Source organism: Delphinus delphis, chromosome 11 (assembly GCF_949987515.2).
Source record: "Delphinus delphis chromosome 11, mDelDel1.2, whole genome shotgun sequence".
Taxonomy (NCBI): domain Eukaryota; kingdom Metazoa; phylum Chordata; class Mammalia; order Artiodactyla; family Delphinidae; genus Delphinus; species Delphinus delphis.
Window position 1 is genome coordinate 7,283,641 of NC_082693.1, and position 27,811 is coordinate 7,311,451.

Genomic DNA, 27,811 nt, shown 5'->3' on the forward strand with positions numbered 1-27,811 from the left:
CTTACCAGATGTACTCCCATTGCGGGGGGCGGTGCGCCTCAATTACTGTGTGCCCCGCCCCGCACTCCCTGCCCCCTCCCCCCGACGCGCACTCTTCTTTGCCTCTCGAACCCACCAGCCTCCCTGGCTTCAGAACCAACTGGGCTGGTTCATCAGGGTTTAAGGTGGGAAATTTGGGGCGAGCGGGTGAGGGAGGGTGAGCGCAAATATCTCACTCTTCCTCCGGTCCCAGAGCCGGGTCCACGGCCCGGCTGCCCACCCCGTGGCTTCCTCAGAGACCTGGGGCTGGGAAACGAAATGCTGGCATAGGTCGGGGTCAGGTGGTGGGTTTGACTGCGAGGTCCCAGGAGGCACCCAGCAGGGACTTGCTGATGGAATGAGCTGTGAAAAGAGGTTAATGCAGAGTTGGTGATGGTGGTGGTGGGGTGACGTGGATGCTGTCCCTCCTCGCCTCCCTCAGGTCTCCGTTGACGTCTCCTCTCCCCACCCCCGGGCATCTCGCTTCTTCATTCTCCCCATGGCCTTCTTTTTTCCCACCCCCTCTACGGCTTTCCAGCTTCCTCCCCAGCCCCCGCAGTTCCCTTGCCCCCCCAGATTGCAGTCAGGGGAAAAAGCCCTAACACCTTCTCCCAACCCTGCTCTCCGGTCCCATTGGTTCCCACCCCCACCCCCCCGCAGCACCTGCCCCCCCACCAGTCACCCGATTGGCCAGCGGCCCCATCAATCCTCGCCTGGCCGTGCTGACGTCATCCTGCAGTAGCGGGGATGGGGTGGGCATGAGAGAAAGAGCCAGGACGCGGGGCTCCAGAGCGAAGGAGAAGAAGCCACTGCCAGTCCCCCACCTCAGCCGCCCAGGTTGGGGGGCTGCTCAGGTCTGCTCTATGGACTAGGGTGGGCGGCAGGCTCCCTTCCGTCTCTGCCCTGCTGCCTGCTCTCTTCCCTCCCCTCCTTGGAGAGCCCCTGCATCCCTCCCCCAAGGTGGAATACGCGGGCTTGAGGCTCCCGGGGGAGAGCGATCGGGGCCCGGCGCTGCCCGCGCCACACCATGACCCTCCTGCTGTTGTTCCTCTTGCTCGGCTCCCGGCTCCCCTCCAGCTCCTGCAACAAAGGTGAGTGAGGCGGGGGGCGGGGGCACTGAAGGAGGGGTCTCAGGCAGGGCGGGGTGGGCAGGAGCCCTTAAGGCTCCCTGGCCCATGACAGGTGGTTCTTCAGACCAGCTCCCTTCCCATCTGTTTTCTCAGACCTGCCCCCTTCTCTTCTCCCTCGCATCCCCCTTCCCACATCCTCCTCTCTGGTCCATCTCTACCCATGTGCTTCTCTTGCTCCCATTTGGTCCCCATTCCCATCCTGGGCTCTCTCTCTCCCCCTCCCCCAATTTCTCCCTCCTGGAGCTATGTCAGGTCTCCGAAGGACTTGCCCCTGAGGGGCGATACACATCTCTGGGCGGCTCTCCGTTTTCGCCGGGGTGTGCCGGGGCTGAGGGTGTGTAGCACATCCATGTGGTTCCTCTCCATCCATCCTGGGGAGAAACTGTTCCCTGCAGCTCAGCGATTCGGAGCACGTATGTTTTGGCGTGTTCCTCTGCATCCGTAACCTTCCGTCTGCATGCAGCTGGGCCGAGGGTTACCAGAGCTGCCCTCTCTGCAGACAGCAGATAAATTCAGCTGGGTGAGGCCGTCCGAGGGACCAGGAGGGAGGGAGGGGGTGGGGGCCGAGGGCTCAAGTAGGTGGAGATGGGCAGGGAAGGGCAGAGGTGGGTGTCTGGGAGTGTTAATTGAGTGGTGAGAGGGGAAGGGAGAAGGAGAAGGGAGATGAGGTGTGGGAGGGGATGAGAAGGGGGTGGACCAGGGTCAAGGTGGAGGCCAAAAAAAAAAAAAAGAGAGAGAGAGAGGAATGAAAGGGACATCAGGAAGAACAGGTGAGGAGAGGGGGAGGGGAGAGTCCAGGAGGGAAAAGACAGGGAGCCCAGGAGTCAGTGAGAGGAGATGGACACAAGGAGAGAGTCGGGGGCCGAGAGGAAGGCAGCAGAAGGGTGGGGTGGGGCGTGAGCTGTGCGCAGCCCCTCCATCCTCGGCTCAGTCTCTGACCTCAGCCGGCTTCCGAGCCTCCTGCCACTTCCTGTGTTGGCTTCTGGGCACCATCTTGTGGCTTTCTCCTCTGCCACTAGAGAAGGGGGTCATGGTGGGTCCTCCGCGAGGAAGGGGCCGGCATTCAGATACCAGAAGGCTTTGGGGGATGTCACTGGAAGAAAGAATGGAAATCAGGATTGCTTGCTCACCATGACATACTGGGGATGACTTTCCTTTTGGAGACTCAGTTTCCCTCTGATGATATGTCTTCCTCTTCCTCTCGCTGATGGGCCATCGTGGATGTGCTCTGGGAGCTTAGGGGTTGGCTTGATGGGATCCAATAGAGCAGGCCGTGGAGGTTGGCGTTGGTGAGGGGAAGGGAGCCCCTCACCAGGCTGGTGGGAGATTGGTCCTGGGGAGGAGACGTGATTGAGTTGAGTCTGGTAGCAGATGGGGAGATCTGGAGGCTGAGTGAGTCCCACATCCATTGTGGATCGGCTGGTGGCTGAAGGGAAGAGGGGTGGGGTAGGCGAGAATTAGGACTCAGCCATGAGTCTGTATAAGAGTGGGGCTCAGGGAGTGTGGGGTTGGGTGGCCTTCTGGGGGACATAGGACCGTGTTGGTTATGAGTGTGTTCTCTGGGTGTGAGGGTGAGAAGCAGGGAGAGGATTTGTCGTGTTTCTAGGCCATTTCGATAATCCCTGAGGATGTCGGCTCTGCTGGGCCCAGCCGTTCAGCATTGATTCCTCTGCTCCATCCCTGCCTCTCTCTGTCCTCCTCCCTCTGTCCTATATATTTTCCCTTCTCTCTTTTCTCCTCTTCCCTCTCCTCTGGGAGAATGGCCTTAAGATGGGGCTTGGCCGGGAGAAGAAGGGATCAAGATTGAAATGGGGTGGTGGTGGTGGAGATGATAAACAATCAGGATCTCAGGAAGCTTCTAGTCTGCTTTTCCTAACCTCAACTCTGCCCTTAATCTATCTCTTCCCTTTTCCAGGGCCTTCTGATGGCCCACCACTGCTCCCTGAAGGCCCGGTGTCCACACTCTAGCTCTTGAAATCCCTAAAGAAAGTCTCCACCTTCTGACCAGGTTTCCCAGGGGACATGGCAGTCCCCCTCCCCCCAGGGCAGGCTGTGGCCATGGAAACTGTCTATCTTGGGACCTCCCGCAGACCCTCTGACTCCCTTCATGGCTGATTTCTTGTCCTCAGTCCTTTCTCCTGCAGGTGCTTCTGCAGGGGCTGGACAGGGTGGTGATGCTGGAGTGTGTTGTCTGGAGGTGGAGGGCCAGCTCACAGGTGCTTCCTTTCCTCTCCCTGGGGGCGGGGCAGCCAACAAGCACAAGCCATGGATCGAGGCGGAATACCAGGGCATCGTCATGGAGAACGACAACACTGTTCTGCTGAACCCACCACTCTTTGCTTTGGACAAGGACGCCCCCCTGCGCTATGCAGGTAAGTGGGGTTGGGGCAGAGGAGGGCGGGTAGGATAGAGAGAAGTGGGTGGGAGGGCAGGGGCAAGGGAGGAGAGGGGAGGTCCTGGGAGGGAGAGCAGTGAGGACGTGGGGGAAGAGGAAGAAGTAGACTAGGAGGAAACGGGCCACAGCGAGGAACGGTGGTAAAATAAAGGGGGCCAGAGAGGAGGACGTGGGCAGGTGGGGGTCAACGCAGTCAGACTTTGCCAGGTCTCAGACCTGGGCGCTCTGAGAGGTTGCCGCTCAGGGAAGCTGGTGTCGGAGCTGATTGTCTGATAATGAATGCTTTTCCATGTGCAAGAGAAGGGACAGGGGTTTGGAAGGAGAGGTGAAGTGGGAGCCTGAGGGGGGTTGGCGAGTGTGGGAAGGAGACCCTGGAGGTGGTGCAGGAGCTGCGTCCTTCCCTCCCCCTCTGGCCAGGCGAGATCTGTGGCTTCCGGCTCCATGGGTCTGGGGTGCCCTTTGAGGCCGTGATCCTGGACAAGGCGACAGGAGAAGGGCTGATCCGGGCTAAGGAACCCGTGGACTGCGAGGCCCAGAAGGAACACACCTTCACCATCCAGGCCTATGACTGCGGCGAGGGCCCCGACGGGGCTAACACCAAGAAGTCCCACAAGTGAGGACGCTCCTGTCTCCTGCCCTCTGCTGCAGGCCCCCCACCTCCTCCCAGGCCCCTCACCATCCTCTGTCCTCGCCGTCACTGACTATCTGCCCCCTCCCCTCTCTGCTCCTGGGGTTTAGGGACGGGGCCTTGTCGTCCAGGAGCCTTCAGCCAAGGGGACAGAAGCACGTGGTAGAACTAGTGGGATCTAATCTTGGCTCTGCCTCTTGTGACCTTGGGCAACTTCTTAGCCTTTCTGGGTTTGCTTTCCCTTGTCTGTAAAATGGGGTGATGGTGATGCCTACTTCTTCAGGTTACTGTGGAGATGAAAGGAGATGGTTTGTGTAAAAAGCAGGCGCTGCAGTGCCTGACACTGAAAGGGCTCAGTACCCGGAGTCAGGATGCTGAGAGACCGAGGAAGAGGACGGTACAGTCAGCGCACACCCACCTGCCTTCCGACCGTCCAGCCGCCTGCAGCGTGTGCCACACCCACACACAGAGCATGCGCACACACGGCAGCGGGCGAGGGTGGGCAGGAGATGGCTGCGGCGGGCAGAAGGCGGGGCCCAGGGCTCCGACACCTGTTCCCAGCTCACTTCTCCTTCGAGAATGGGAGCAAGATGGGCAGTCAGGACTCCTGGGCCACTACGAGGCACTAGAGATAAACCACTCCTTGTGATGACTCAGTTTCCCATTTAGAGACAGAACCCTTGCCTCTGGGCCCTGGGTGCCAGGATCTGGGCTGGGGGCAGGGCTCCGCATGAAGGGCTTAGCCCCTCCCCAACCTCTGCTTGCCCCGCGGGGGGCCTGGGCGGGGGAGGGGGCCGGCTTGCTCACTGCACACGTCAGATGACTTGTGACTCTGGTACAAATGCCACTTCCCTGAATGTGTTTGCTTTTAATTTGGTTTTTATTCTGCATCTTCCTTTCTTTCTTTAAGAAGGTTTATTTATTTATTTATTTTTTGGCTGCGTTGGGTCTTGTTTGCTGCGCGCGGGCTTTCTCTAGTTGCGGCGAGCGGGGTCTACTCTTCGTTGTGGTGCGCTGGCTTCTCATCACGGTGGCTTCTCGTTGTGGAGCATGGGGTCTAGGCACCTGGGCTTCAGTAGTTGTGGCGCCCAGGCTCTAGAGCACAGGCTCAGTAGTTGTGGCACACGGGCTTAGTTGCTCCGCGGCACGTGGGATCTTCCCGGACCAGGGCTCGAACCCGTGTCCCCTGCATTGGCAGTCGGATTCTTAACCACTGCGCCACCAGGGAAGCCCCTGCATCTTCCTTGATTATCCCATTGGATTTGACTCTCATGAAGGAACAACCGGCTGGACACAGAATCCTCTGTCTTGCGTGGCTGTCCCCAACCTATAGCATTCTGTATGGAAGTCATCAAAATCGGCCGCTGGTATCCCCTGGGGTCGTTCCTCACCCCGTACATCAGTCACCCTTTCCCCGGTGGTGCCTGTCCCTCGCTGTGCCTGGTGCCCTGGCTGGGGGGATGAGCGTGCCCACTGCCCCGGGCTCCAGGACCTGCTGGTCCTGCCTGCTCTGCTTCCCTGTCTGAACTCCTAGTTGTGGCTGACTTTTCCTCGTCCTCCTCCCGCTCTGGCACCTGCAGGGCCACCGTGCACGTGCGGGTCAATGACGTGAATGAGTTTGCCCCAGTGTTTGTGGAGCGGCTGTACCGCGCGGCCGTGACCGAGGGGAAGCTGTATGACCGCATCCTGCGGGTGGAGGCCATCGATGGCGACTGCTCCCCCCAGTACAGCCAGATCTGCTACTACGAGATTCTCACACCCAACACCCCCTTCCTCATCGACAACGACGGTGAGCGCCTGCCACCCCAGCTGCTCCGCCCTGGGCGCCCGCGTCCCTCAGGACATCTCGGGGCTGTGCCCTCCACTTCTGTCCCTCACATCCTCATTCCTCACCCTCCTTCCCAGATGTGGAGCCTCCTTCCCTAGATTCCTTCCTCCCAGCTTCCCGCTGTCTAATTCACCTGCTGCCCTATTGGCTCACAAGTCCTCCCCAGACTTTCTCTAGTGCGCCTGACCCTCTCCATCCCCCACCCCCACCCCAGGGAACATTGAGAACACGGAGAAGCTGCAGTACAGTGGCGAGAAGCTCTACAAGTTTACCGTGACGGCTTATGACTGCGGGAAGAAGCGGGCGGTGGATGACGCTGAGGTGGAGATCCAGGTGAAGCCCACCTGTAAGCCCAGCTGGCAAGGTGAGGAGCTCTGCTCTGGTACCTGTCTTGTAACCCATCTTTCACCTTGGTGTCCCTTTGCATCCCTTCTGACAACCACAGGGGTTAGGCTAGGAGTCAGGGGAGGGATATTTGGGGAAGGCTTGTAGCTGCCTACCCTGGCTGGCTATTTTCGTAGGAGCCCGAGACTGTCCGTGGATGTGGCCGGAGCAGAATGGATAGGAGGGGCTGCCTTGCCCATCTCCATCTCCACTGCCAGCTCCCTCTCACCCCTGCAGGCTGGAACAAAAGGATTGAATATGCACCAGGCGCTGGGAGCTTGGCTTTGTTCCCTGGTATCCGCCTGGAGACCTGTGATGAACCTCTCTGGAACATTCAGGCCACCATAGAGCTGCAGACCAACCATGTGGCCAAGGGCTGTGACCGTGACAACTACTCAGAGCGGGCACTGAGGAAACTCTGTGGTGGGTGTGCTCCCCTTGGCTCCCCGGGCCTGTCCCCTGTGCCCCCTACCCCCAGCCTCTGCCTGAAACTCCTCTGCCTCTTTCTTAATAATCTGTCTTGGGAATTCCCTGGCGGTCCAGTGGGTAGGACGCTGCGCTTGCATTGCAGAGGGGGCAGGTTCCATCCCTGATCCGGGAACTAAGGTCCTGCAAGCCGTGCGTTATGGCCAAAACCAAAAACAGAAATACTGAATCTGTCTTACATCTTCCTTTGCCCATCCATAGATGTATATATCTGCCGGCATGCGGCTATCTCTTGTGGTCCAAAGAGCACATAAATATGTGGGTGGCAAAGATGCATAATTGTGGCCCAAGAGAGGCACCAGATACATTATGGGACAATGGCAGGGAGAGATGACGAGTTGGAGTTGAGGTCACTGGAGAGCTATTCCTAGCCATTCCTTTCTCATCTCTGAAAGCCCAGAAGAGGCGGTGAGCGTAGCTGTGGGAAATCTTTCCTTGTCCCTCTCTCCCTGCCTGCATATCCTGTTCCCCATCTGCTGCCTCTCCGCTCTGACACCTGTGCCTTTTGGGGCTCCGGCAGGCGCGGCCCCTGGGGAGGTGGATCTGCTGCCCATGCCCGGCCCCAATGCCAACTGGACGGCAGGCCTCTCGGTGCACTACAGCCAGGACAGCAGCCTTATCTACTGGTTCAACGGCACCCAAGCTGTGCAGGTGCCACTGGGTGGCACCGCTGGGCTGGGCTCCGGGCCCCAGGACAGCCTCAGTGACCATTTTACCCTGTCCTTGTGGATGAAGCACGGTGTAACCCCCAGCAAGGGCAAGAAGGAAGAGGAAACCATCGTGTGTAACACTGTCCCAAACGGTGAGCCTTCCCTAGGGCACCCGTCTGCGTGTGGCGAGACTGGCTTCTTGTCCTGCCTCTGTCACCGTCCAGTCTGTGACTGTGGACGCGTCACTCCTCTCTCTTCATCTGTCAGAGAGCAGTGCTAGGTTTTGTATTGCTGTGATTTACTCCCAGCGTGACAAGCTGGGATCCTACTGCTCTCAGAGTGATGGAACCCTCATCGCCCTTCTCATCTGCAGCTGCCTCATCACGCTGCATCCACGTGTAGCAGACTGCCCCCCAGACCTGCTCCCCTTAAAGCCCCCGTCCCAGCCTGAGTAATGCTGTACCCATTCTTCCTCTTCCACCACCCCATCCTCCTTCTTGAAGGGCTAGTGGGCTCCAGCCCCCAGGACCCCTCTGCCCTCTGTGGCAGCAGCAAGCCCTCTTGAGGGGCTCAGCCTTCACATCCTCTTTCATTTCTGCCTCTTCTCGGAGCTCATCTCTCTTGACCTGAAAAGGAGTGTTGCCCATGAAGTTTGTATTAACCAAAGGACCGGTAAAGATCTGAGTGGGGGCAGGCTGGCCAGTGTCCCCCCTCAGCCAGTCAGAGTGCCCAAGAGAAGCCCGACACTGGACTCTGTGTGTGTGTGTGTGTGTGTGTGTGACAGAGAGAGAGAGAGAGAGAGAAAATGAAGGGATGAAGAGAATCCGGCATCCCCTCCCTCCTGGTGCTTTGAAGCTGTTTTTGCCCATGCTTTGTGTTTGACCTCTGTCCCCATCCTCTGCCCTCAGAGGACGGCTTCTCTCACTACTCGCTGACCGTCCACGGCTGCAGAATTGCCTTCCTCTACTGGCCTCTGCTGGAGAGTGCCCGGCCAGTCAAGTTCCTCTGGAAGCTGGAGCAGGTGAGGCCGGAGCCAGGCTCCTGGGAAAGCTGGGTGGATGTAACTTGCTTTCAGGCGAGGAGGTCCTAGGGCAGGGGTGGGCATTTTCTGGGTTGCCCTGTGTCCCTTCTTTCAATCTCCACTTTCAGTTCCTGACTATTTTTACACCTCCCTGCCCCCCGCCCTGGCTCCGTTTTCTTGTTCTCTTTTTCCAAGGCTTGTCTCTTGCAGAAAGCACTCCTGGATTAAAAGGAAGTAGGGAACAAATTACTTCGAACACCAAACCCGACCAACCATCTTTCCCCTCTTGTTTTCTTTCATCTGTTTCTTATCTAGAACCTTACCAGTGCAGATGCCTGACTCTCAAGCAGTTAGCATGCTGTAATTGAGGAAATAAGTAATCTGAGGTACATAGATTAGGTTTGAGTCCCGCTAGGGGAACTTCCTAGCCATGAAATCTTGGTTAATATGTTTACAACTCAGTTTTTTTTTTACCTATGAGTTGAGGATAATAAGAATTCTATATCCCAGGGTTGTTGTAGGATTAAATGATGTAATAGACCTTTATAGACTAAAAAGCAGTATATATATATGTGTGTGTGTGTGTTTGTATATTTATATATCCATGCACATATATATATATGTATATAAATCTCACTATTTCATGGTTATGAGGGATAAGTAAAAATGGGCAAAAAAGAAAAAAAAAAAGAAAAGAAAAGTCTCTTGAGCCAAGAGTTGCAGCCTCTTCTTTATTCGTTCCCCAAGCTGACCACAGGGACCGTGGGGATGAGCTGTGTTTCCATCTCCTTCTGTTTTTCTTGTAAGCCCCGGTGGAGTGGCTGAGTAAGCAAATGGCTGAAAAAAGGCAGGAAGTGGAAGAGAGAGAAAAAGGGGAACGAAAACCCACAAACTGGATAATTGAGGGCTGCCTCCAAAGGCTGCTTTCTGTGGCACTCTTTTTTTATTTTTTAATTTATTTTTTATCTTTTTTAACATCTTTATTGGAGTATAATTGCTTTACAATGGTGTGTTAGTTTCTGCTTTATAACAAAGTGAATCAGCTATACATATACATATGTCCCCATATCTCCTCCCTCTTGCGTCTCCCTCCCTCCCACCCTCCCTATCTCACCCCTCTAGGTGGTCACAAAGCACCGAGCTGATCTCCCTGTGCTATGTGACTGCTGCCCGCTAGCTATCTATTTTACATATGGTAGTGGATATATGTCCATGTCCCTCTCTCACTTTGTCCCAGCTTACACTTCCCCCTCCCTGTGTCTTCAAGTCTCTTCTCTATGGCTGCATCTTTATTCCTGTCCTGTTGTGGCACTCTTCTAAAGAGATATTCTGCCATTTGCTTCTTCTGGATCTTTCTCCCACGTTGCTAATACTGGTGACATTCCTCTTTCTAGTTTTCTTTTATTTACCCTTATTTATTCAACAAAGATTTAGTAAATACCAATTCCCTGCCATTCTACTAGGTTCTGGGGATACAATGGGGTCTAAGATGGAACAAAATCTCTGCCTTCATGGAGCTTACATTTTAGTTGAGGAGATAGATTTTTAAAAAGTAAGCAGACATATAAACATGATAAATTGTGATAAATGCTGTGAAAGAAGAAGCAAGGGACTGAGGTAGAGAATAGGAGGCAAGGAGAAGGGAACTCACTTTAGATTGGTTGCTCAGGGAAGGTCTGATAGAAGTGAAATGTAAGCTCATCCTGAAGGATGAGACAGAGCTGTGAGAGAGAGTTCCAGGCAGAGGGAAGAGCAGATGCAAAGGCCCTGAGGCAGGAAAGGGATCAACATGTTGCAAGCACGGAAAGAGGACCAGGGAGTTAGAGCACAGTGAACAAGGGCAGAGACTGGATTTGAGGTTGGAGAGCTGGACAGTAATCAGGTATACGGTGGACTTTGTTAGTTGGGGTCATTTGGATTTTGTCCTATAAGTCTTTTGAAGGGTTTACAGCAGGGACGTGACCTGATCAGATTTACATTGTAAGAAGATCCCTTTGTATATGTATATGTATAACTGATTCACTTCGCTGTACACCTGAAACTAACACAACATTGTAAATCAACTACACTCCAATTAAAAAAAAAATCTTAAATTTTGAAGGTGCTCCTCCACCAAATTTGGGATGTATTTCTCAAATTAACTATAAATTTTTGGGATTTCCCTGGTGGCGTGGTGGTTAAGAATCTGCCTGCCAATGCAGGGGACTAAGGGTTCGATCCCTGGTCTGGGAAGATCCCACATGCCGCAGAGCAATTAAGCCCGTGTGCCACAACTACTGAGCCTGTGCTCTAGAGCCCGCGAGCCACACCTACTGAGTCCGCGAGCTGCAACGAGTGAAGCTCACGCGCCTAGAGCCGGTGCTCCGCAACAAGAGAAGCCACTGCAATAAGCCCACGCACTACAACGAAAAGTAGCCCCCGCTCGCCGCAACTAGAGAAAGCCTGCACGCAGCAACAAAGACCCAACGCAGCCAAAAAAAAAAAAAATTTTTTTTTCTGTTGCAAAAATAGGAAGGATTTTTCTAATTTTGCTTCAGAAAAGATTTGGTTACAAGTAATTTATTTAATTTGCAATTAGCTATGATTTTTCAACAATTGTCATTTATATTTGGGAACATTTGTGAAGTGAGGAGAATCCAATCTTTTCAAATGTGATGAGTTGTTAATGAATACTAAGTTTGACAACATTAAATTCAGTAGTGATTTAAAGATTAAAAAAAAAAAGAAGAAGATCCCTTTGGCAGCTATGGGAGGAAGGTCTCGGAGACACCTAAGAGTGTAAGTGCTCAGACGAGACTGTTGTAACAGAGAGAGACTGGGGACTTGAATGATTGGGTGGCAATGGAGATGGAGAAGACGGCACAGAAACCCACAGCTTTTAGTTCTGTTTGGCCTCGGGATGGACAGCACCTGCTGACGGACTCCTCTTAGGAATGTTGATGCTTATAAAGGTTTACCTGCAGAGTGGAATTTTAGGTACGAGGTTGGAGCCTGATAGATTCTGGGCAAGGATCTTACTCCTTTAGCTGGGTGGGCAGCAATTCACCAGAAGGACCTGTTGATAGGACAGGCACTACGAGGGACTGTGCCCTGCCTCCCAGGAGGTGGGGCGGTGCCTTGCGTTCGTTCCCTGGGGATGGTGTGACTGACAGGTTCCTGCCCTTCCCCACCCCCAGGTCTGCGATGACGAGTGGCACCACTATGCTTTGAACCTCGAGTTCCCCACGGTCACACTCTATGCTGATGGCATCTCTTTCGACCCTGCCCTCATCCACGACAACGGTCTCATCCACCCGCCCCGACGGGAGCCCGCGCTCATGATTGGGGCCTGCTGGGCTGGTAAGTCCCGCCGAGCTTCTCCATGGAGGCGCTAATGGTTGGGGCCTCCCACGGCTGATGGAGGAGCAAAAGGGCAGCCTGACCTCATGAGCTCATCGCCCTGCAGTTGGGCAGGGAGGCCGGGAAAGATCTCTTGGGGAGGAGACCACAGCCCCTCAGGTGTCCTTCCTGTTGGACTGGTCATCACCTCTGACTTGGAGGAGTTTCCTGCTCAGGCAACACCAGCATCTTTCTTTCTGTAACTTCAGTCACTTCCCACTTTGTTCCATCCCAGTGATGATGATTCCACAGCCCATTCTCCTGCTGGAGGACAGTAACCCTGCAGAGAGTCAGCAACCTTCTAACTTTTAAGCTGTTTCTTTCATTTTTTCCTTCTGGGAGGGTGTGTGTGTGTGTGTGTGTGTGTGTGTGTGTGTGTGTGTGGTGTGTATGTGGTGTGTTTGTGTGTGTGTGTGGTGTATTTGCATATGTGGTGGGTGTATGTATGTGGTGTATCTGGTTTGTGTGTATAGTGTATCTCTGTATGTGTGTGTGTGTGTGTGTGTGTGTGTGTGTGTGTGTGTGTGTGTGTGTGTGTGTGTTGTACCAGAGCCCTTGTGTTTCCTCAGCAGCATATTTGGAGTTTGTCTATAACAGAGGCCTGAGATAATCTCAGACATGACAAAAGGAGGGTTGGGATTCAGCAGAGAGGTTCAAGTCCTACACGGGCAGGGGCAACGCCTGGAAGACCTCCCCGTCCTCTCTGTCAATCTGGCCACACATCCCTGAGCTCACTGGCAATTTTTCTCCCCCAGAGGAGAAGAACAAAGAGAAGGAAAAGGGAGGCGACAACAGTACGGACGCCACAGCAGGTACTTGCGTGTGAGATCTGGAGGCCGGAGAGCTAGCATCTCAGTTTAGGGGTCCGGCTCCGGCTCTCCCGCGTCCGCATGGCCCTACCCGGCCTCACCGTTCACCGCCTCGCCCACCACCAGGGGGCAGAGCCTCCGAGCATCGCAGCCAGGCGGGCTCGCCCGGGAGAGGGCGGCCAGATGGAGCCGGGCTGGGCGCCGGTGTCCTTTCCTGCCCACGGAGTGAAGTCGAGGGTTCTCGTGCTGGCTTTCCGCGTGGCAGAGCGCAGAGGGCAGGAGGCAGCCACGCGGCCGGGAGAGCTGGGCATCCCTGAAGCTCACGCGCATCCTTCCCGGTGCTCCCCGCATGCACCGTGAAGACCCCCTCGCGCACTCTCCTCGTTTTCTGCCTTGAGTCTCCTCTTTCCTCCCTTTGGTCCTGCTTTCCTTCTCTTTCTGCCTCTGCCGGAAGCTTTTCTCATTTCCGTGGCTTCTATTTTTCGCCCTCCGTCTCCCCCCGCCCCTCCCCGCCCACCCCCGGTTTTATTCTGTCTTCTCGCTCTGCCTTGTCCCATCTTCCCTTAGCCTCCCTTGCCGCTCATCAATCTTTTCTTCTTTTGGCTTCCACCTGGCTCCTTCCCGTCTCCCTTCTCCAGCCTGCTGCTCTTTCTCTCAGCCCCCTCTTCTTACGCCTCCTCTCACCTCTGGTCCGCCCCTGTGTTCCTGCCCTAGGAGACCCCTTGCCGATCCACCACTACTTCCACGGCTACCTGGCTGGTTTCAGCGTGCGCTCAGGTCGCCTGGAGAGCCGTGAGGTCATCGAGTGCCTCTATGCATGTCGGGAGGGGCTGGACTATAGGGATTTCGAGAGCCTGGGCAAAGGCATGAAGGTATCGCCCCTTCCTCTAGCCCCCTCCCTCCAGGCATGGCCCCTGACCCCGCCCTTCCCCACCCCCACCTCTGCTCCCTTCCTCTCCCGCCTCTGGTCGTGCTCTCAGCCCTGTCTGTGTCTGGGGCCCAGGTCCACGTGAACCCCTCGCAGTCCCTGCTCACCCTGGAGGGGGACGATGTGGAGACCTTCAACCATGCCCTGCAGCATGTGGCTTACATGAACACTCTGCGCTTTGCCACGCCCGGCGTCAGACCCCTGCGCCTCACTACTGCCGTCAAGTGAGTGTTGGGTGGGCGGGCAAGTCACGGAACAGAGCCAGACAGTGTCAGAACTCCTTGGCCTTAGGCACCACCGACGGCTAGGCACACCTCCCTCGTTTCAGGGATGAAAAACTGACCTGCCCAATTGACACAGCAATGCCGGGAGAAGAGCCTGGACCAGACTCAGATTTTCCAAAAAAGGGTTCATGACTCTTCCCACTGAAGCACACCGCCAGGATTTGGGGGGTTTTAATCTCTGCGTCTCTGTGCTGATATGTAAAGTGGGACAGAAGAGGGTACTGGACTGGGAGCCGGGAGACCTGACACTAATTCTGACTCAGTACTAATTCTCTGGATGACCTTGGGCAAAGACCTCTAGTTGCTTGATTAATCAACCTCTTGCAAGATCAAACAGGATGATCTAAGTCTGGGGATTGGCAGCCGATGGCCCCAGGAGCAAATCTGGCCTGCTGCTCATTTGCATATTGTTTATGGAAATGAGCTGCTTTCACCCTATGATGGCAGGGCTGAGTAGCTGGGACAGAGACTGGTACAAAAAGTCGAAAATATTTACCGTCTGGCCCTTCCTAGAAAAAGTTTGCTGACTTTTGAGTTCTAAGTGAAGGATTCTGAATTCTTTAAATGAAAAACTGTGCATTACTTCAAGGTTTAAGTATATTAGGTATTTAAAAATACAGACTGAGAGGTCATGAAAGCCTAAGAGTTATGGACACAGAGTCTTTTACTTACTAGCTTTTTAAAAATAAATTTATTTATTTATTTTTGGCCGCATTGGGTCTTCGTTGGTGTGCGCGGCCTTCTCATTGCAGTGGCTTCTCTTGTTGTGGAGCATGGGCTCTAGGCGCGCAGGCTTCAGTAGTTGTGGTGCGTGGGCTTCAGTAGTTGTGGCATGCGGGCTCAGTAGCTGTAGCTCGTGGGCTCAGTAGTTGTGGTACACGGGCTTAGTTGTTCTGCGGTATGTGGGATCTTCCCAGACCAGGGCTCGAACCCGTGTCCCGGGCATTGGCAGGCGGATTCTTAACCACTCCGCCACCAGGGAAGCCCCTTACTAGCTTTTTAGCACTGAGAAAATGCCATAGAGCAGGGATAACAATAGAATCTAACTCATGGAAGTGTTGTGAGGGTAAATGATAGCATCCAGATCAAATGCCCAGAGGAGTGCCTGTTCTGTCAACACTGGCTACTGTTATACGAAGGCATTTTCACCCCGTATTATGTTGATGGGGCAGTTTTTAGGAGCTACTGCCATCCAGTGGGTGGATCACATAATGTAAGGGTCAGGATTCCTGTGTTCCCTTCTCCCCTGCTCTGCCTCAGTTTCTCCAAAAGCTATCTGAAGAGAAACATCTCTGACTTGTCCCTATCCTGGCATGGGTGGGTTTGGAGAGGAGAGGGCTCTGAGCCCTGGACAGTGACTGGGCGTGACTGTCAGGCCTCCCAGAGCTTTGGAAGGCAGGGGCAGGGCTTTGGGGAATTGGGCTGCTGGTCCACGGTGTGGTCCTGGTGGGGAGCTGAAGGCCACGGCAGATGAGGTCACGTGGGTGCAGATCTGCGCTGAGGATGCGCCCCACCGTGTTCTAGTCAGAACTCTAGCTGTTAGAGGGCTCTCACCCAGCTACGAAGGTATGAAGGGGCTTCATCCCTCAGGGACCAAGGAATGGCTTCATCCCCTTCGTAGGCTCAGGAGTCACGGCAGAGGGAGGGCTCTGTCTTCTGGCTTATGGTGGAGCTCTGCATGGGGCAACCCCACAAGGGGGGAGTTGACACCCTCTCTGTTGACTGTCTTATTTGAATTCCTCCAACCTCTTTCCCGCCCAGGGAAGAGGCTTATCCAAGGACTGGGAACCTGACGTTGCTCCTTCAGTAGAGGGAAGGGGCCTTTTTCCTTTATGAGGTTAAGAAAGAGAGAAGTCTCATTTCTCCATTTTAGGGCTACCATGTGGTTAGCGCTACCCTAACACTTCCTTGAGGTTGAAGGAGAAAATATAGAGGGGTGTGTGTGTGTGTGTGTGTGTGTGTGTGTGTGTGTGTGTGTGTGTGTGAGAAACAGGGAGAGACCGATACCCAGCGGCGCCTTCCTTCCTGTGATGCACATCCTTGCCCTGGTCCATGTGGCTTCCCCAGCCTCCAGTGTTCAGTGCTTGGACCTCTGTCCATTTAAAGCCAGATTTATGCAGCCATTCAGTCAATGCAGGTTTCCCCTAAGTTGTTGTTGTTTCTTAATCTCTTGGATTCTTGGAAAGCTCATCTGGCTACCACATCCTTTTCTCTAGCTTTGTTCTCTTTCCGTAGCTCTTGAATTTCTTCCTGCTTGTTGTAAGTTCCATCTAGAAGTTCTGCCAGCACCTCAGACAAACGAGCTAAAGCTTAATAATGAACTTCGATGCCTGAACTAGCCCCTCCCCCTGAATTCTCTGCTTCTGTAATGGTGTCTCTGTCCTTGCAGTTACCCCGGCTTGCAGCTTCTGAATCGCCTTTGATTCCTCCGTCTTTATCCTCCACACCCCATTGGTTACCAGGTCACCTAGATCCCGCTCTGCGCCCATGTCTGGCATCTGTCTCCTCTTTTTCCATCTCCAGCAGCTCTCATTACCTCTCATCGGGCCTATTGCTCTAGCCTCCTAACTAGTGGACTATCTCTAGTATTCTAACTTCAGTTCAGTTTCTACCCAGAGGCTAGGTTAGTGATCTGAAATCAGAATGTCCACCCTCACACTTCCCTGCTGAAGAAGACGTCCATGGTTCCCTCCTGCCCACTGCACAAAACTTGCGCTCAAAGCCCATGACCATCTGGCCCAGCGTTTCCTGCCTCACGTTCCTCTACTCCCCTTCGTGTATTCCTCACCCTCCACTCTAGGGTCAACTTTCTGCCCTCCTCCAAAGGCTAGCTCACTTGCTACTTCTCTTGATTATTCCTACCCTCCCTTGCCAAATGCCCCACTCCCATCCTTAGCCAGAAACAACCTCTCCCACTCCGAACTCTCGTGGGTTTGTGTGATGGTGACCACGTTGGCTCTTGTTTTAAGGTTTGCGTGCCATTTCTAATGTCTTGACCAGTTCATTAGTGTCCTTCGGGTCTGGACCAGCCCCCTAGTACCTTTTGGGTCCCCTTTGGATCACCCATCACAGTGGGAGTGTCTGTTGGAGTCTGTGCTTCCAGAGTTAGCTGGGGTTGTTTTCCAGGAGGCTTTGATCCGGGTCTTGCTGGATGACTGTGCAGACTGTCTCAGGTCCTGCTCCTTCTGGCACAGGAGCTCAGCAGACTGTGGGTCTGGTACCTTCAGGGGCTCTGCGTTCATGGTATCCGCTGAGGTTACACCTTCTCCCTCTGGCTACAGTAGTCAAGCTGGGCCTGCTCGGTAGTGTGTGTGATAGTCCTTTCAACAGAATCATTTCTGTTAGCCCGGGTGTATGGACCACAGGCCCTGCTCTGGAATTACCACCTCCCCTGTGAAGACTGCTTGTTCAAGGGCCACTTCCTTTTTTTTTCGGCCATGCCGTGCACCTCGCAGGATCTTAGTTCCTTGACCAGGGTTTGAACCTGGGTCCAGGGCAGTGAAAGTGCCACGTCCTAACCACTGGACCAGCAGGGACTTCCAAGGGGGCACTTGTTTACAAATAAATATGACTAATGCAAACCCACGTGGTGGCTGTGGTTTAGTGGAAGAATCGTGGACTTGGAATGAGAAGAATGGGTTCAAGCCTGGCCCGGGACACATATTTCTTATGTGGCCAAGATGCTTGACCCGAGAGCTTTGGTTTCTTATCCCTATTGCAACAGCAGCCACGGAAGGTTAAATGAAACAATGTGGACAAAATGCTTCACAGAGCAGCAAGCACTCTGAGAATTACTGATTGGCTGGAGGCAATCCTGGGAATGTGTTCCCCGAGCTGCTGTGCTGTTGTTGGTTTGAGCCGGCTCAGTCCTCTAGGGAGGGTTTGTCTGGTACCAGGATCAGCGAGGCTTCACGGGATGGTGGATGCAGGTCCAAGATGGTCAGATTAGCTCACCTACTGAAATGTGTTTCTCTGATACTAGAGAGGATGAATTGGAGACACTCCAAGCAGGAGGACATCCTTTTTTTTTTTTTTTTAATTCATGTATAGTTGGTTCACTGTGTTGTTGTAATTTCTGCTGTACAGCATGATTCAGTTATACATACATATATGTGCTTTTTTAATATTCTTTTCCATTATGACTTATCATAGGACATTGAATATAGTTCCCTGTGCTATACAGTAGGACCTTGTTGTTTATCCATTCTATGTATAAAAGCCTACATCTGCTCACCCCAGCCTCCCACTCCATCCCTCCCCCAACCCCCTCCCCCTTGGGAACCACCAGTCTGTGCTCTACGTCCGTGATTCTGTTTCTGTTTCATAGAGAGGTTCGTGTCGTATTTTAGAGTCCACATATAAGTGATATCATATGATATTCGTCTTCCTCTTTCTGACTTATTTCACTTAGTAGGATAATCTCTAGTTGTAGCCATGTTGCTGCAAATGGCATTATTTTGTTCTTTTTGATGGCTGAGTAATATTCCATCGTATATATGTACCACATCTCCTTTATCCATTCATTTGTCAATGGACAGGTTGTTTCCATGTCTTGGCTATTGTGAGTAGTGCTGCTATGAGCATAGGGATATATGTACCTTTTTGAATTATAGTTTGGAGGGCATTCTTTGATATGCTCCCCACTCCCACCCCACTTTTGTTGTTGGATATTTTTTCTTTTTTTTTTTTCTTTTTTTTTCGGTACGCGGGCTTCTCACTGTTGTGGCCTCTCTCATTGCGGAGCACAGGCTCCGGATGCACAGGCCCAGTGGCCATGGCTCACGGGCCCAGCTGCTCCGTGGCATGTGGGATCTTCCCGGACCAGGACACGAACCCGTGTCCCCTGCATCGGCAGGCAGACTCTCAACCACTGCGCCACCAGGGAAGCCCTGTTGTTGAATATTTTTTGACACATATCTACCAGATATTGTACTGAAACACACTTTTTTTTTTTAACATCTTGGGTGAAGAACTATGTATGTATATATATTTCTGTAAGTTCAGTTTGTAAAATACTGTTTGATAGATGTTCCATGGTCTTGGGGGTAGGGCATTGGTGATGTCATCATCCCCATAGGTCAGGGCTGCCTAACCTTCTGTCCCTGGCCCTTCCCTGCAGTGGTATCCTCCCTGGAAAGGGTATCTCCCCCTCCAGCTTTGCTATGGGGGTGATGGTCGTGCAGAGACACTATCCCCCCTTTCTTCCCCTTTCCCTCCCTGACACGGGGTGCTCTCTGTAGAGGTGGAGGCCCAGAGTGGTGGTCAGAATATAGATTATAAGGGAGGGGATGATGGGGTCACAGGCTGCCTCTCTCCCTCTTCTCATATAGGTGCTTCAGCGAAGAATCCTGTGTCTCCATCCCCGACGTGGAGGGCTACGTGGTGGTGCTCCAGCCTGATGCCCCTCAGATCCTGCTGAGTGGCACTGCTCATTTTGCCCTCCCAGCTGTGGACTTCGAGGGACCCGAGGGGGTCCCTTTGTTCCCTGATCTTCAAATCACTTGCTCCATTTCTCACCAGGTGGAGGCCAAAAAGGACGAGAGTTGGCAGGGCACAGGTAAGGGTGACCTCAAGGAGTGATAGTGTCCAGAGAAGGGGTCCGTGTCTGGAACCAGAGTGAAGGAGAAGCTCTGGGGCTGGCCATGAGAGCGACAACATCCCTCATTCACTTTTCTAGAACCACTGACTGTTAGGAACGAGAGCCAGCGGGAGACCCCCGGGTGTCAGAAGGTTGATGGGTAGTGACGTTTTTGACAATGATGCTGGCAGCTCTCAGGGGATGAGCCCGGAAGGGGAGGAAGCGTGGCCATGAGGTGGGCCCTTCAGCTCTGACCCACATCCTGACTGCCTCCTGTCCAGTGACAGACACACGCATGTCGGATGAGATCGTGCACAACCTGGATGGCTGTGAGATTTCTCTGGTGGGGGATGACCTGGACCCTGAGCGGGAAAGCCTGCTCTTGGACGTGGCGTCCTTGCAGCAGCGAGGCTTGGAGCTCACCAACACGTCTGCCTACCTCACCATTGCCGGTCAGTGGGGCCCAAGAACCTGTCCTCTTTCCTTGGGTGCGCCCCTCCCCATGGTCAAGTCTCTGGGAAACTCAGAGGGTCCTCCTTCCAGGCTCAGGGATGTGGCCAAGTGCCCCCTTGCACCTTCCCTGCCTGGAATGTCCTCTGGCTTTCAGATTGTCCCTAGAGGTGGTGGCTGGGGTTCCGGCTCCTGATGGTTCTTTCCCAGCTTCTCTCTCCATCCCAGCTCACCTCCACTTTGGTCTCCACTCTTCTTTGGCTCAGTCTCTGAATAGCTTTCTTTTTTTTTAAAGTTATTTATTTATTTTTGGCTGCATTGGGTCTTCGTTGCTGCGCACGGGCTTTCTCTAGTTGCGGCGAGCGGGGGCTACTCTTTGTTGCGGTGCGCAGGCTTCTCACTGCGGTGGCTTCTCTTGTTGTGGAGCACGGGCTGTAGGCACATGGGCTTTGGTAGTTGTGGCACACAGGCTCAGTAGCTGTGGCTCGCGGGCTCTAGAGCGCAGGCTCAGTAGTTGTGGCGCACAGGCTTAGTTGCTCCGCGGCATGTGGCATCTTCCCGGACCAGGGATCGAAGCGTGTCCCCGGCATTGGCAGGCGGATTCTTAACCACTGTGCCACCAGGGAAGTCCTCTGAGTAGCTTTCTAATCCTCTAGCCATTTGGTACTCGCCCTCTTCTCTGTCTTGCGTCTCACTAATCTCATGGACACAGCACAGCTTTAAGTCAAGTGCTCATCTCTTACCGTCTGGTGGTAATGATTTGTTGGTAGCTTCCCAGGGAAGCCTCATCCTCTCTGAAGGACGCTCCATCAGGGAGAATAGAAGATGAGGCGGTCAGTTCCTTCCTGTTTCCGTTCCCTTCCAGAGCCTCACCGAGAACTTCTGTGTTATCCTCTCTCCGTTTCCCCCCTGCTGCCACCTCCCTCTGTCCTGCAGGGTGTTCCTATTTCCTTCTCTCCATCCCTCCTCCCAGCTCTCAGGGGAGGGCGGAGGCAGAAATGGAGCCTCGGTTACTCTATCCCAGTCAGTCGGAGCTGGTGGGGATGCAGGGGAGCGTCTCTCCATCTGAGAACTCGGGTCGCACCCCTGTTGAGGGGTGGCAGCTGGTGGGAGTCTGGGAGAGAGACTCCAGGCCTCTTTGCTGGCTCCTGCCCTGAGCTGCCTCCTGGTCGCCAGGGGTGGAGGGCATCACTGTGTACGAAGAGATCCTGAGACTGGCTCGTTACCGGCTGCGACGCGGGGCTGCCCTCTATGCCAGGAAGTTCCGGCTTTCCTGCTCAGAAATGAATGGGCGTTACTCCAGCAATGAATTCGTCGTGGAGGTACCCAGAGTCCCCTTCCTTCCACAGCCAACCCCGCTGGCGAGGAGCCGGGGTGGGGTGGACTGAACCTGCTGGTGCGTGGGGATGGAAATTGCAGCCCAGGGGACTCCTGGCCCCGGTGGGGAAGCTGGGGGGCAGTGGGGGAGAGCTGGGCCCTCGGGGGCTGGAGGAGGGGCGGGGAGAAGCGAGCGTGCCCACTGAGCCTGCCCTCGCTCCAGGTCAGCGTCCTGCACAGCGTGAACCGGGTCACTCACCCCAGCCACATGCTCAGCTCCCAGCAGTTCCTGCACCGAGGTCACCAGCCCCCACCTGAGATGGCTGGACACAGTCTGGCCAGCTCCCACCGGAACTCCAGTATGTAAGGCTGCGTGGGTCCAGCCGGGCGGGTGGGTGGAAGGAGTGGGTGGGCACGAGCGTCCTCCCCTCCACCACTGGGCCGTGGGGGTGGGGTGGGAGGAGGAACGGGGTCGAGCCATGGATTCTGTTCCCTGTGGAACTTGACTTAGTTGACGGCTGTGATCCAATCCCTTTATCCCCCAGATCATTCACTTTGCCTAGTGGAGAGTCCGAGCCTTGGGTCATCACAGGGGCACTCATGCCTGGGATCATGGTCAGTGTGGGTTTAGCCTTTGTTGTTCCTGCTGCCCTCCCCCAACAATATCAAGTTAGCCCTGGACCTAGGGATCCTCAATAGTGAAGCTACCAAGTATGTATTAAGCACCTACTGTGTACTAGCACTGTCCACAATACAATGAAGAATACAAAATTTATAGGATAGATACAGTTCCTATCCTCAAGGAGAAAGTTGGTGCTATTGCGTGTGTAATTATGTGCTAACTATGTAAGACTGTTTCTAAAACAAAATATGCAAACACGCCAAGTGTTACATCCAGCCGGAGCGCTGCCCTTCAAAGCAATCTCATTCCCTGGCCATGATTGTTTACTAGTGATGCCGTTTTTAATTCACAATTTAAGAGTTACTTAATTATGGAAAAACTGGAAACTGTAAGTATAAGGGAGAAAAGTCAGCCATAATTCCACCACAATTGGCCATTGTTAATATGGTGTTATTATTATGTGCCAACTTTTGTCTGTGCCTGTAATTTTTTTTTCTTTTAACAAACTTGGGATCAAACTATTTTGTAACCTAATATTTACACCTAATATTATAAAATGAGTCTTCTCCCCCATTGTTAAAGACGGCAAGGATTCTGATGTTGCTGGAAGTGATTTTTGGAATCCCTTTTGAGAATTGCTTTCAAAGTCAATTTATGAGATGCATTTTTTTTGTTCCTTTTGGTACACACCTTGCCTTTGGCCCAGTTCAGTATTACCCAACTTCAGCATCCACTTTTGTCAGAGTTGGCTCTGTGTTTGTACACATAAAACCAACTCTCAAAGGGCAGAGATTTGTCACTTTTTTAAAAAGTCAAAAGGCGTATCTCAGGCTCTGAAGGCAATTCCCTAAAGAGTTCCAAAAATGCTTTCTTGGGAGGTCATGGTCACTGAACCCTACCCTGAAAGGATGGCTCGCACATCAACCATGTAATCGGAAGAATAATGAACACATCGGTGTGCCAGGCACCCTGCCCGTGGGCTTTACACCTATTAACCCAGTGAATCATTACAGACGAAAGATGGAATAGGTACTAGAATTATCCCCTCTGAAGGCAAAGAAATGGAGGCCCAGAGAGGTTAAGTACCTTATCCAAGGTCACACAGCTAAAACACGGTGGAGCCAGGATTCGAATCCAGGCAGCAGGATTCCAGAGCCCGTGCTCTAACCATCACCCTCTATACCCTGTCCATTTATGTTTGATGCTTTAAAAAAAAAAGTCTCGTTACTTTGTGTTTCCCTTTCCCTGGGGCTGGCTCCCTTCATCCTTGCTCTTTCTGAAAACAACTGCAGACGCCTTTTTAAGTGTTCTTCCTGTGATTCCTACAGCAAAGCAGATGGAAGTAGGTGTGAGGAGGGAGTATAAGGCGTAACCAAGTTGCAAAGGTTCTAGGAAGCTTTCGAGGTGTGTGAGTGAACTAAACCTGTTTTTGTTAAATAGACTTTTGGGGCCACAACTCCCTAGCTCTTCCTCCAGTTCTTTCACTGGGAATCATCCCACTCAGCCTCTTCGGGGCTGGATACTGGGTTCTGCCACTCAGATTAGGCTCAAGGCGCGTCCAGGTTGGCGTTGCTGCTGGGCTCGGTAAGTCTCTCACCCTTGTTTTCTCTGCTTGCTCTGAGATCCCACCTGAGAGCGGCAGCCTGCTTTTGCCTTTTCCCCTGACTTTGGCCTGAGTAGGACACAGAGTTCATAGTTCACCTGAGGGCCCTGGTGATTGACATCTCCTGAGCTTATCAGGAGATCCATTTCATCAAACCTGTTCTATGTGCCCTTCCTGACTCTTCAAGGTGTTCTCTCCCTTTCCCCTCCCTCCCAGCCCCAAGAGTGGAGTTACAGGATTGTGGTTTTGCAATTTCAAATTACTCTGACCATGCAAAAGAGTAAGAGATAGAATTCCCTCCAACGAGACAGGGGCTTCATTTCTCTGAAGCTCCCAAGTGCATGAGGAAAGAGAGATCAGTGGGAACCAGGACAGTCAGCCGGGGAAGGTCCGGTGGTGCATTCAGACCTTGAGCTTGGACCTTGAAGGGTAGAAGCGTAGATGGACGTGAGGGAGAATGAGAGTTTGAGAACTGAGGGTGGGTGGGTGGTATGGGGGAGCTGTGTTTAGGGAGAATGAGGCTGTCTGAGAAGGGTAAGATGAGCGATGAAGACAACATTTATCCAGTCTTCCCAAATGTTGGTGCACATCACAATCGCCTGGGGAACAGTAAAAACGCTTGGTGCCTAGGCCATACCCAGACCAGTTCAATCAGAAGGTCTGGGGTCGGGGGCCAGGTATCAGGGGAGTTTAAAGATCCGCAGGTGATTCCAACGTGCAGCCAAGTTTGGAACCATTTCCCGGTTTGTTACCTACATGTATCCGAGACTTTGCGGAAAGACCTGCAGTGCAATAGGATACAAATAGAAAATGAAATTGGAAGCGAGGAGGAAAGGACAATGAGGAAGGAAGACGATGAAGCCAAGGGATAAGTCAGTTCATAAAATACCTGCTGTGAGATGCTGTGACGTTGCTAGAATGGCCAGCATTTGGACTCTGAGCTTCCTTGTAGCTGAAGCAGAAGGGAAGCTGAGCAGTTAGGAAAGTCCTATGATGGGACCAACCAGTGCTTCAGGAGCAGCCCGGGGACCCAGAGCAGAAGGACGTTTCTCTCTAGGCTCTTCAGAAAGGGGGCTCCACGTGGGGCTGTGGACAGGGCTTCAACCCTGTCTCACAATCACACGGAACCAGGAGTTTCACACGGGCCACCGGCTAAAACTGAAACACCCCTTTGTGTTGTCCTTGGAGGTCATTCAAGGCCAGAATCAACTGCTTGGGTCTAATGTAGAAAGAAAGGTTGACGGTACTTCCTAAACTCTTGATTTTTGTCTGTAACTAATTTAAAAATCCTCCCATCTCCCTGGCCTCCTGGCTGATTAGAAACTAGCCATACTTGTCTGCCTGCAGATAGAGGGTCTGCCTTTTGTCTTTCTTGTGGTCATTTCTTATTCCAGGCAGTCAACCTGTCACTTCCTTCACCAGGCCAGGGGCTCAGAGGAGCAAATGCATTTGATTAAGACACAAAACAGCAGCTTTGGCTCGTCATCACTGTGCCCCTAGAGCTATGTGCCCCCTGCTATGGCCTCCACTCTGAGGAGGGGTTTCTGCTCCTTCTAGAGCCTGGGCTTAGCTACAGGGGCATTCTGCTGGTGGGGTCACTGCCCTCGGATCTTGCCCACTGACACGAAGACGCGGGAGGGTTCTGTTGCCTACAGAGGAGCAGAAAGGGCAACTCTGCCTCCCCCGTCTCTTCCCCCATCCCCAGACAGTTGAGAAATTCTCATCCAGCCAGGCCTGTCTCTCCCCGGAGCCAGTGCCCGGGAGCCCACCTGGCCTGCTCAGCAGAGTCAGCTCTCGTTGGCCCCAGGTGGGCTATGGGTCAGGTCAGGCTGGGGACCGACCTGGCGGAGCGCCGTCAGGGCGGCCTCAGGGAGGGGTGAGGGTAGTATGGCTACTCAGGCAGGGGGTGCTCCCACACCTGGGTGGCTCTGGAGCGCGTGGCAGCGTGTGTGTGCTGCCGGAGGATGGGTGTGCCGCAGGGGTGGGGAGCTCCCTGCGCTCTGCTCTGTCTTTCAGCATGTGAGTCTTAGAGGCTGTGGGTAAATTCGTGTGCGTGTGTGCATGTGTGTGTGTGTACAGGAGGTGGGCAAGGCTGTGCTCACGGCTGTTGGCTCTGTGGCCCTCAGGGCCCAGGTCTGTGGTGTTTACACCTTCCTGCAGGGGTTCTCCTGGTCTGCCCAGCTGGTGGGGAGCTGGGTGGCACTGCACGTGTGGCTCTCCTGTGCCTTGGTGGAGACCCTCAGGCGCGTCCCTTTGATGCTGCCGTGCGAGCAGGTCTCCAGGTGGCTGGTGTGGGCAGCTGTGCAGGCCGGCAGAGGCCCGGTGCAGGTGTGGGGCACGGTGAGCCCGGTCCAGCTGGGTGCCCACACGCTCTTCCTGGGCGCGTACCTGCGCCTGTACGTCTGCTTTGCTGCCATCAGCTCTAAGGTCCGAGTGAGGGTCCACGCGCCCTTCTGCGTCTCACTGCCCTTCAGAGTCCACGGCCCCCTGAGCCCGGGCTTCAAAGTGAGGCTGCGGGCCCAGAGGCTTGACAGGGCCGAGGGGGACGTGGGTGTACCCCAAGGGGAGCAGAGGCCCCAGGTGTCCAGGAGGCTCGAGCCCACAGGGAGATGGGAGGTGTTACTGAGCAGGGGTGAGCTCTGTCCAGGTGGGCGCGTGAAGGGGCTGCTCTCTGTGCCCTGGACCTGTGCCCAGCTTGGGTGCCAGGCCACGCTTGGAGCTTGCTCCTCCTATTACGATGCAGGAGAAAGAACATTCTCTCCTCTTGCACTGTCAAGCCTGTGTGGCCGCCTCTCTCCTTTCCCCGCTGGGCTCTGGGGACCTCCTTCCTGGACTATGTGGTCCCTGGGGAAGGCACAGGCAGAAGGACCTGGCAGGGCCCAGGCCTTGCCCTCTGTGCGCTGAGAACAGGGCTGCTCAGGACAGCGTTGGGCTGGGAGCCCTTCTCTTCCCCCTGCCCTCGCCTCCTCTGCAGATCTCCCTCCCTCAGGCTCTCTGTCCCTCCCCGTCTCCGCCCTTCCCCGGGGGAGCTCTACTTTTCCTCCAGCTTCTGCAGGGCAGACCCCTCTTCTGGGCCATCATGGACCCTGCCTTCTGCTCGGGGACTCCCTCTGCCCAGGCCCCCGACTCCGCCCCTGAGCGGAGTGTGCTCAGGTGCGCCTGGCTCTCCCCGCAGTGGTCCCGAGTGCTGCGACCCTCATCATCGTGGTGTGCGTGGGCTTCCTGGTGCTCATGGTCGTCCTGGGCCTCGTGCGCATCCACTCGCTGCACCGCCGCGTCTCGGGGGCCGGCGGGCCCCCGGGGGGCTCCAGTGACCCCAAGGATCCCGACCTCTTCTGGGATGACTCAGCTCTCACCATTATCGTGAACCCCATGGAGGTGCGCGGGGGCGGGGGGGTGGGGCGTGTCGGCAGCGTCGGGGCACAGCTGGGGCGCACTGCCAGCATGCGGACTCCCACTGAGCTCTCCCTCTCCCTGCCGTCCCCAGTCCTACCAGGGCCGGCAGGCCTCCATGGCAGGCGCTGCGGGCAGCCAGCAGGAGGACGAGGACAGCAGCGACTCCGAGGCAGCCGACTCGCCCAGCAGCGACGAGAGACGCATCATCGAGACCCCCCCTCACCGCTACTAAGGCCTCCACCCCTCCCCAGACAGAGAGAGGATTCCGCCCTGGTGAGACAGACACCCCCCCGAAGAGAGAGGAGGACACGCTGAGAGAAGAGAGACCCAGAGGGAGCAGCTCTTGGAAGAGTCATCCTTTAATCTCAGAACCCCGTGGCCCTACCGGAGCCCACCCCCTCCCCCTCTCCCCTAGCCCACCCCCCTACGAGCCTCTGGGCTCCTCCCCCCCGTCCCCCCCCCCACCCCCGGGGTGGGAGACTGGCAGGCAGCCGGCCCCTTCGCTCACCGCTGTCTGTCTCTCCCCATGCCGGCCACGCGCTGTATAGGTTGTAGGGCGGACTGAAGGAAACCCTGTACCCTGCCCTTGCCTACTCTCCTGTCCACGGAGACCCCCACCAGACCCTCAGCCGGGCCTTCCCTGCTTCTCTTATGAGCCCGCCTCTCTCCATTTCCTTCTGGGGATCCCTGCTTCTCCTCCTGGCCCCCTTCCCTCCTCTCCTTGCCTGAGGTCCTACGGCCCCTGCCCTTCCTACAGGACCCAGCTGTGGCTGGCTTGTAGGGGCCCCGGGTGTATTATATATAATGTATATTTTTTCATGTCGTCGTGAGCGCAGCCCCTGTGTTCCGTGTGCAGCTCACAGCCTCGTGTGCGTGTGGCATCGTCACGTCTTGGGGTTAGGGTAG

The 27,811-nt window shown here is 54.5% G+C and overlaps 1 protein-coding gene across 1 annotated transcript; it reads left to right on the forward strand.

Moving 5' to 3' along the window:
• Nucleotides 1-807: 807 nt before the first annotated feature.
• Nucleotides 808-27,376, forward strand: CLSTN3 (calsyntenin 3). The gene is made up of 18 exons (XM_060024250.1): nt 808-1,109; nt 3,398-3,520; nt 3,961-4,156; nt 5,752-5,960; nt 6,214-6,363; nt 6,621-6,806; nt 7,390-7,671; nt 8,428-8,540; nt 11,717-11,879; nt 12,674-12,730; nt 13,442-13,599; nt 13,731-13,879; nt 19,270-19,496; nt 19,799-19,969; nt 21,144-21,289; nt 21,508-21,643; nt 26,685-26,887; nt 26,997-27,376. The coding sequence occupies exons 1-18, from the start codon at nt 1,046-1,048 to the stop codon at nt 27,135-27,137; spliced, it is 2,874 nt and encodes a 957-aa protein (XP_059880233.1). The 5' UTR covers nt 808-1,045; the 3' UTR covers nt 27,138-27,376.
• Nucleotides 27,377-27,811: the final 435 nt, after the last annotated feature.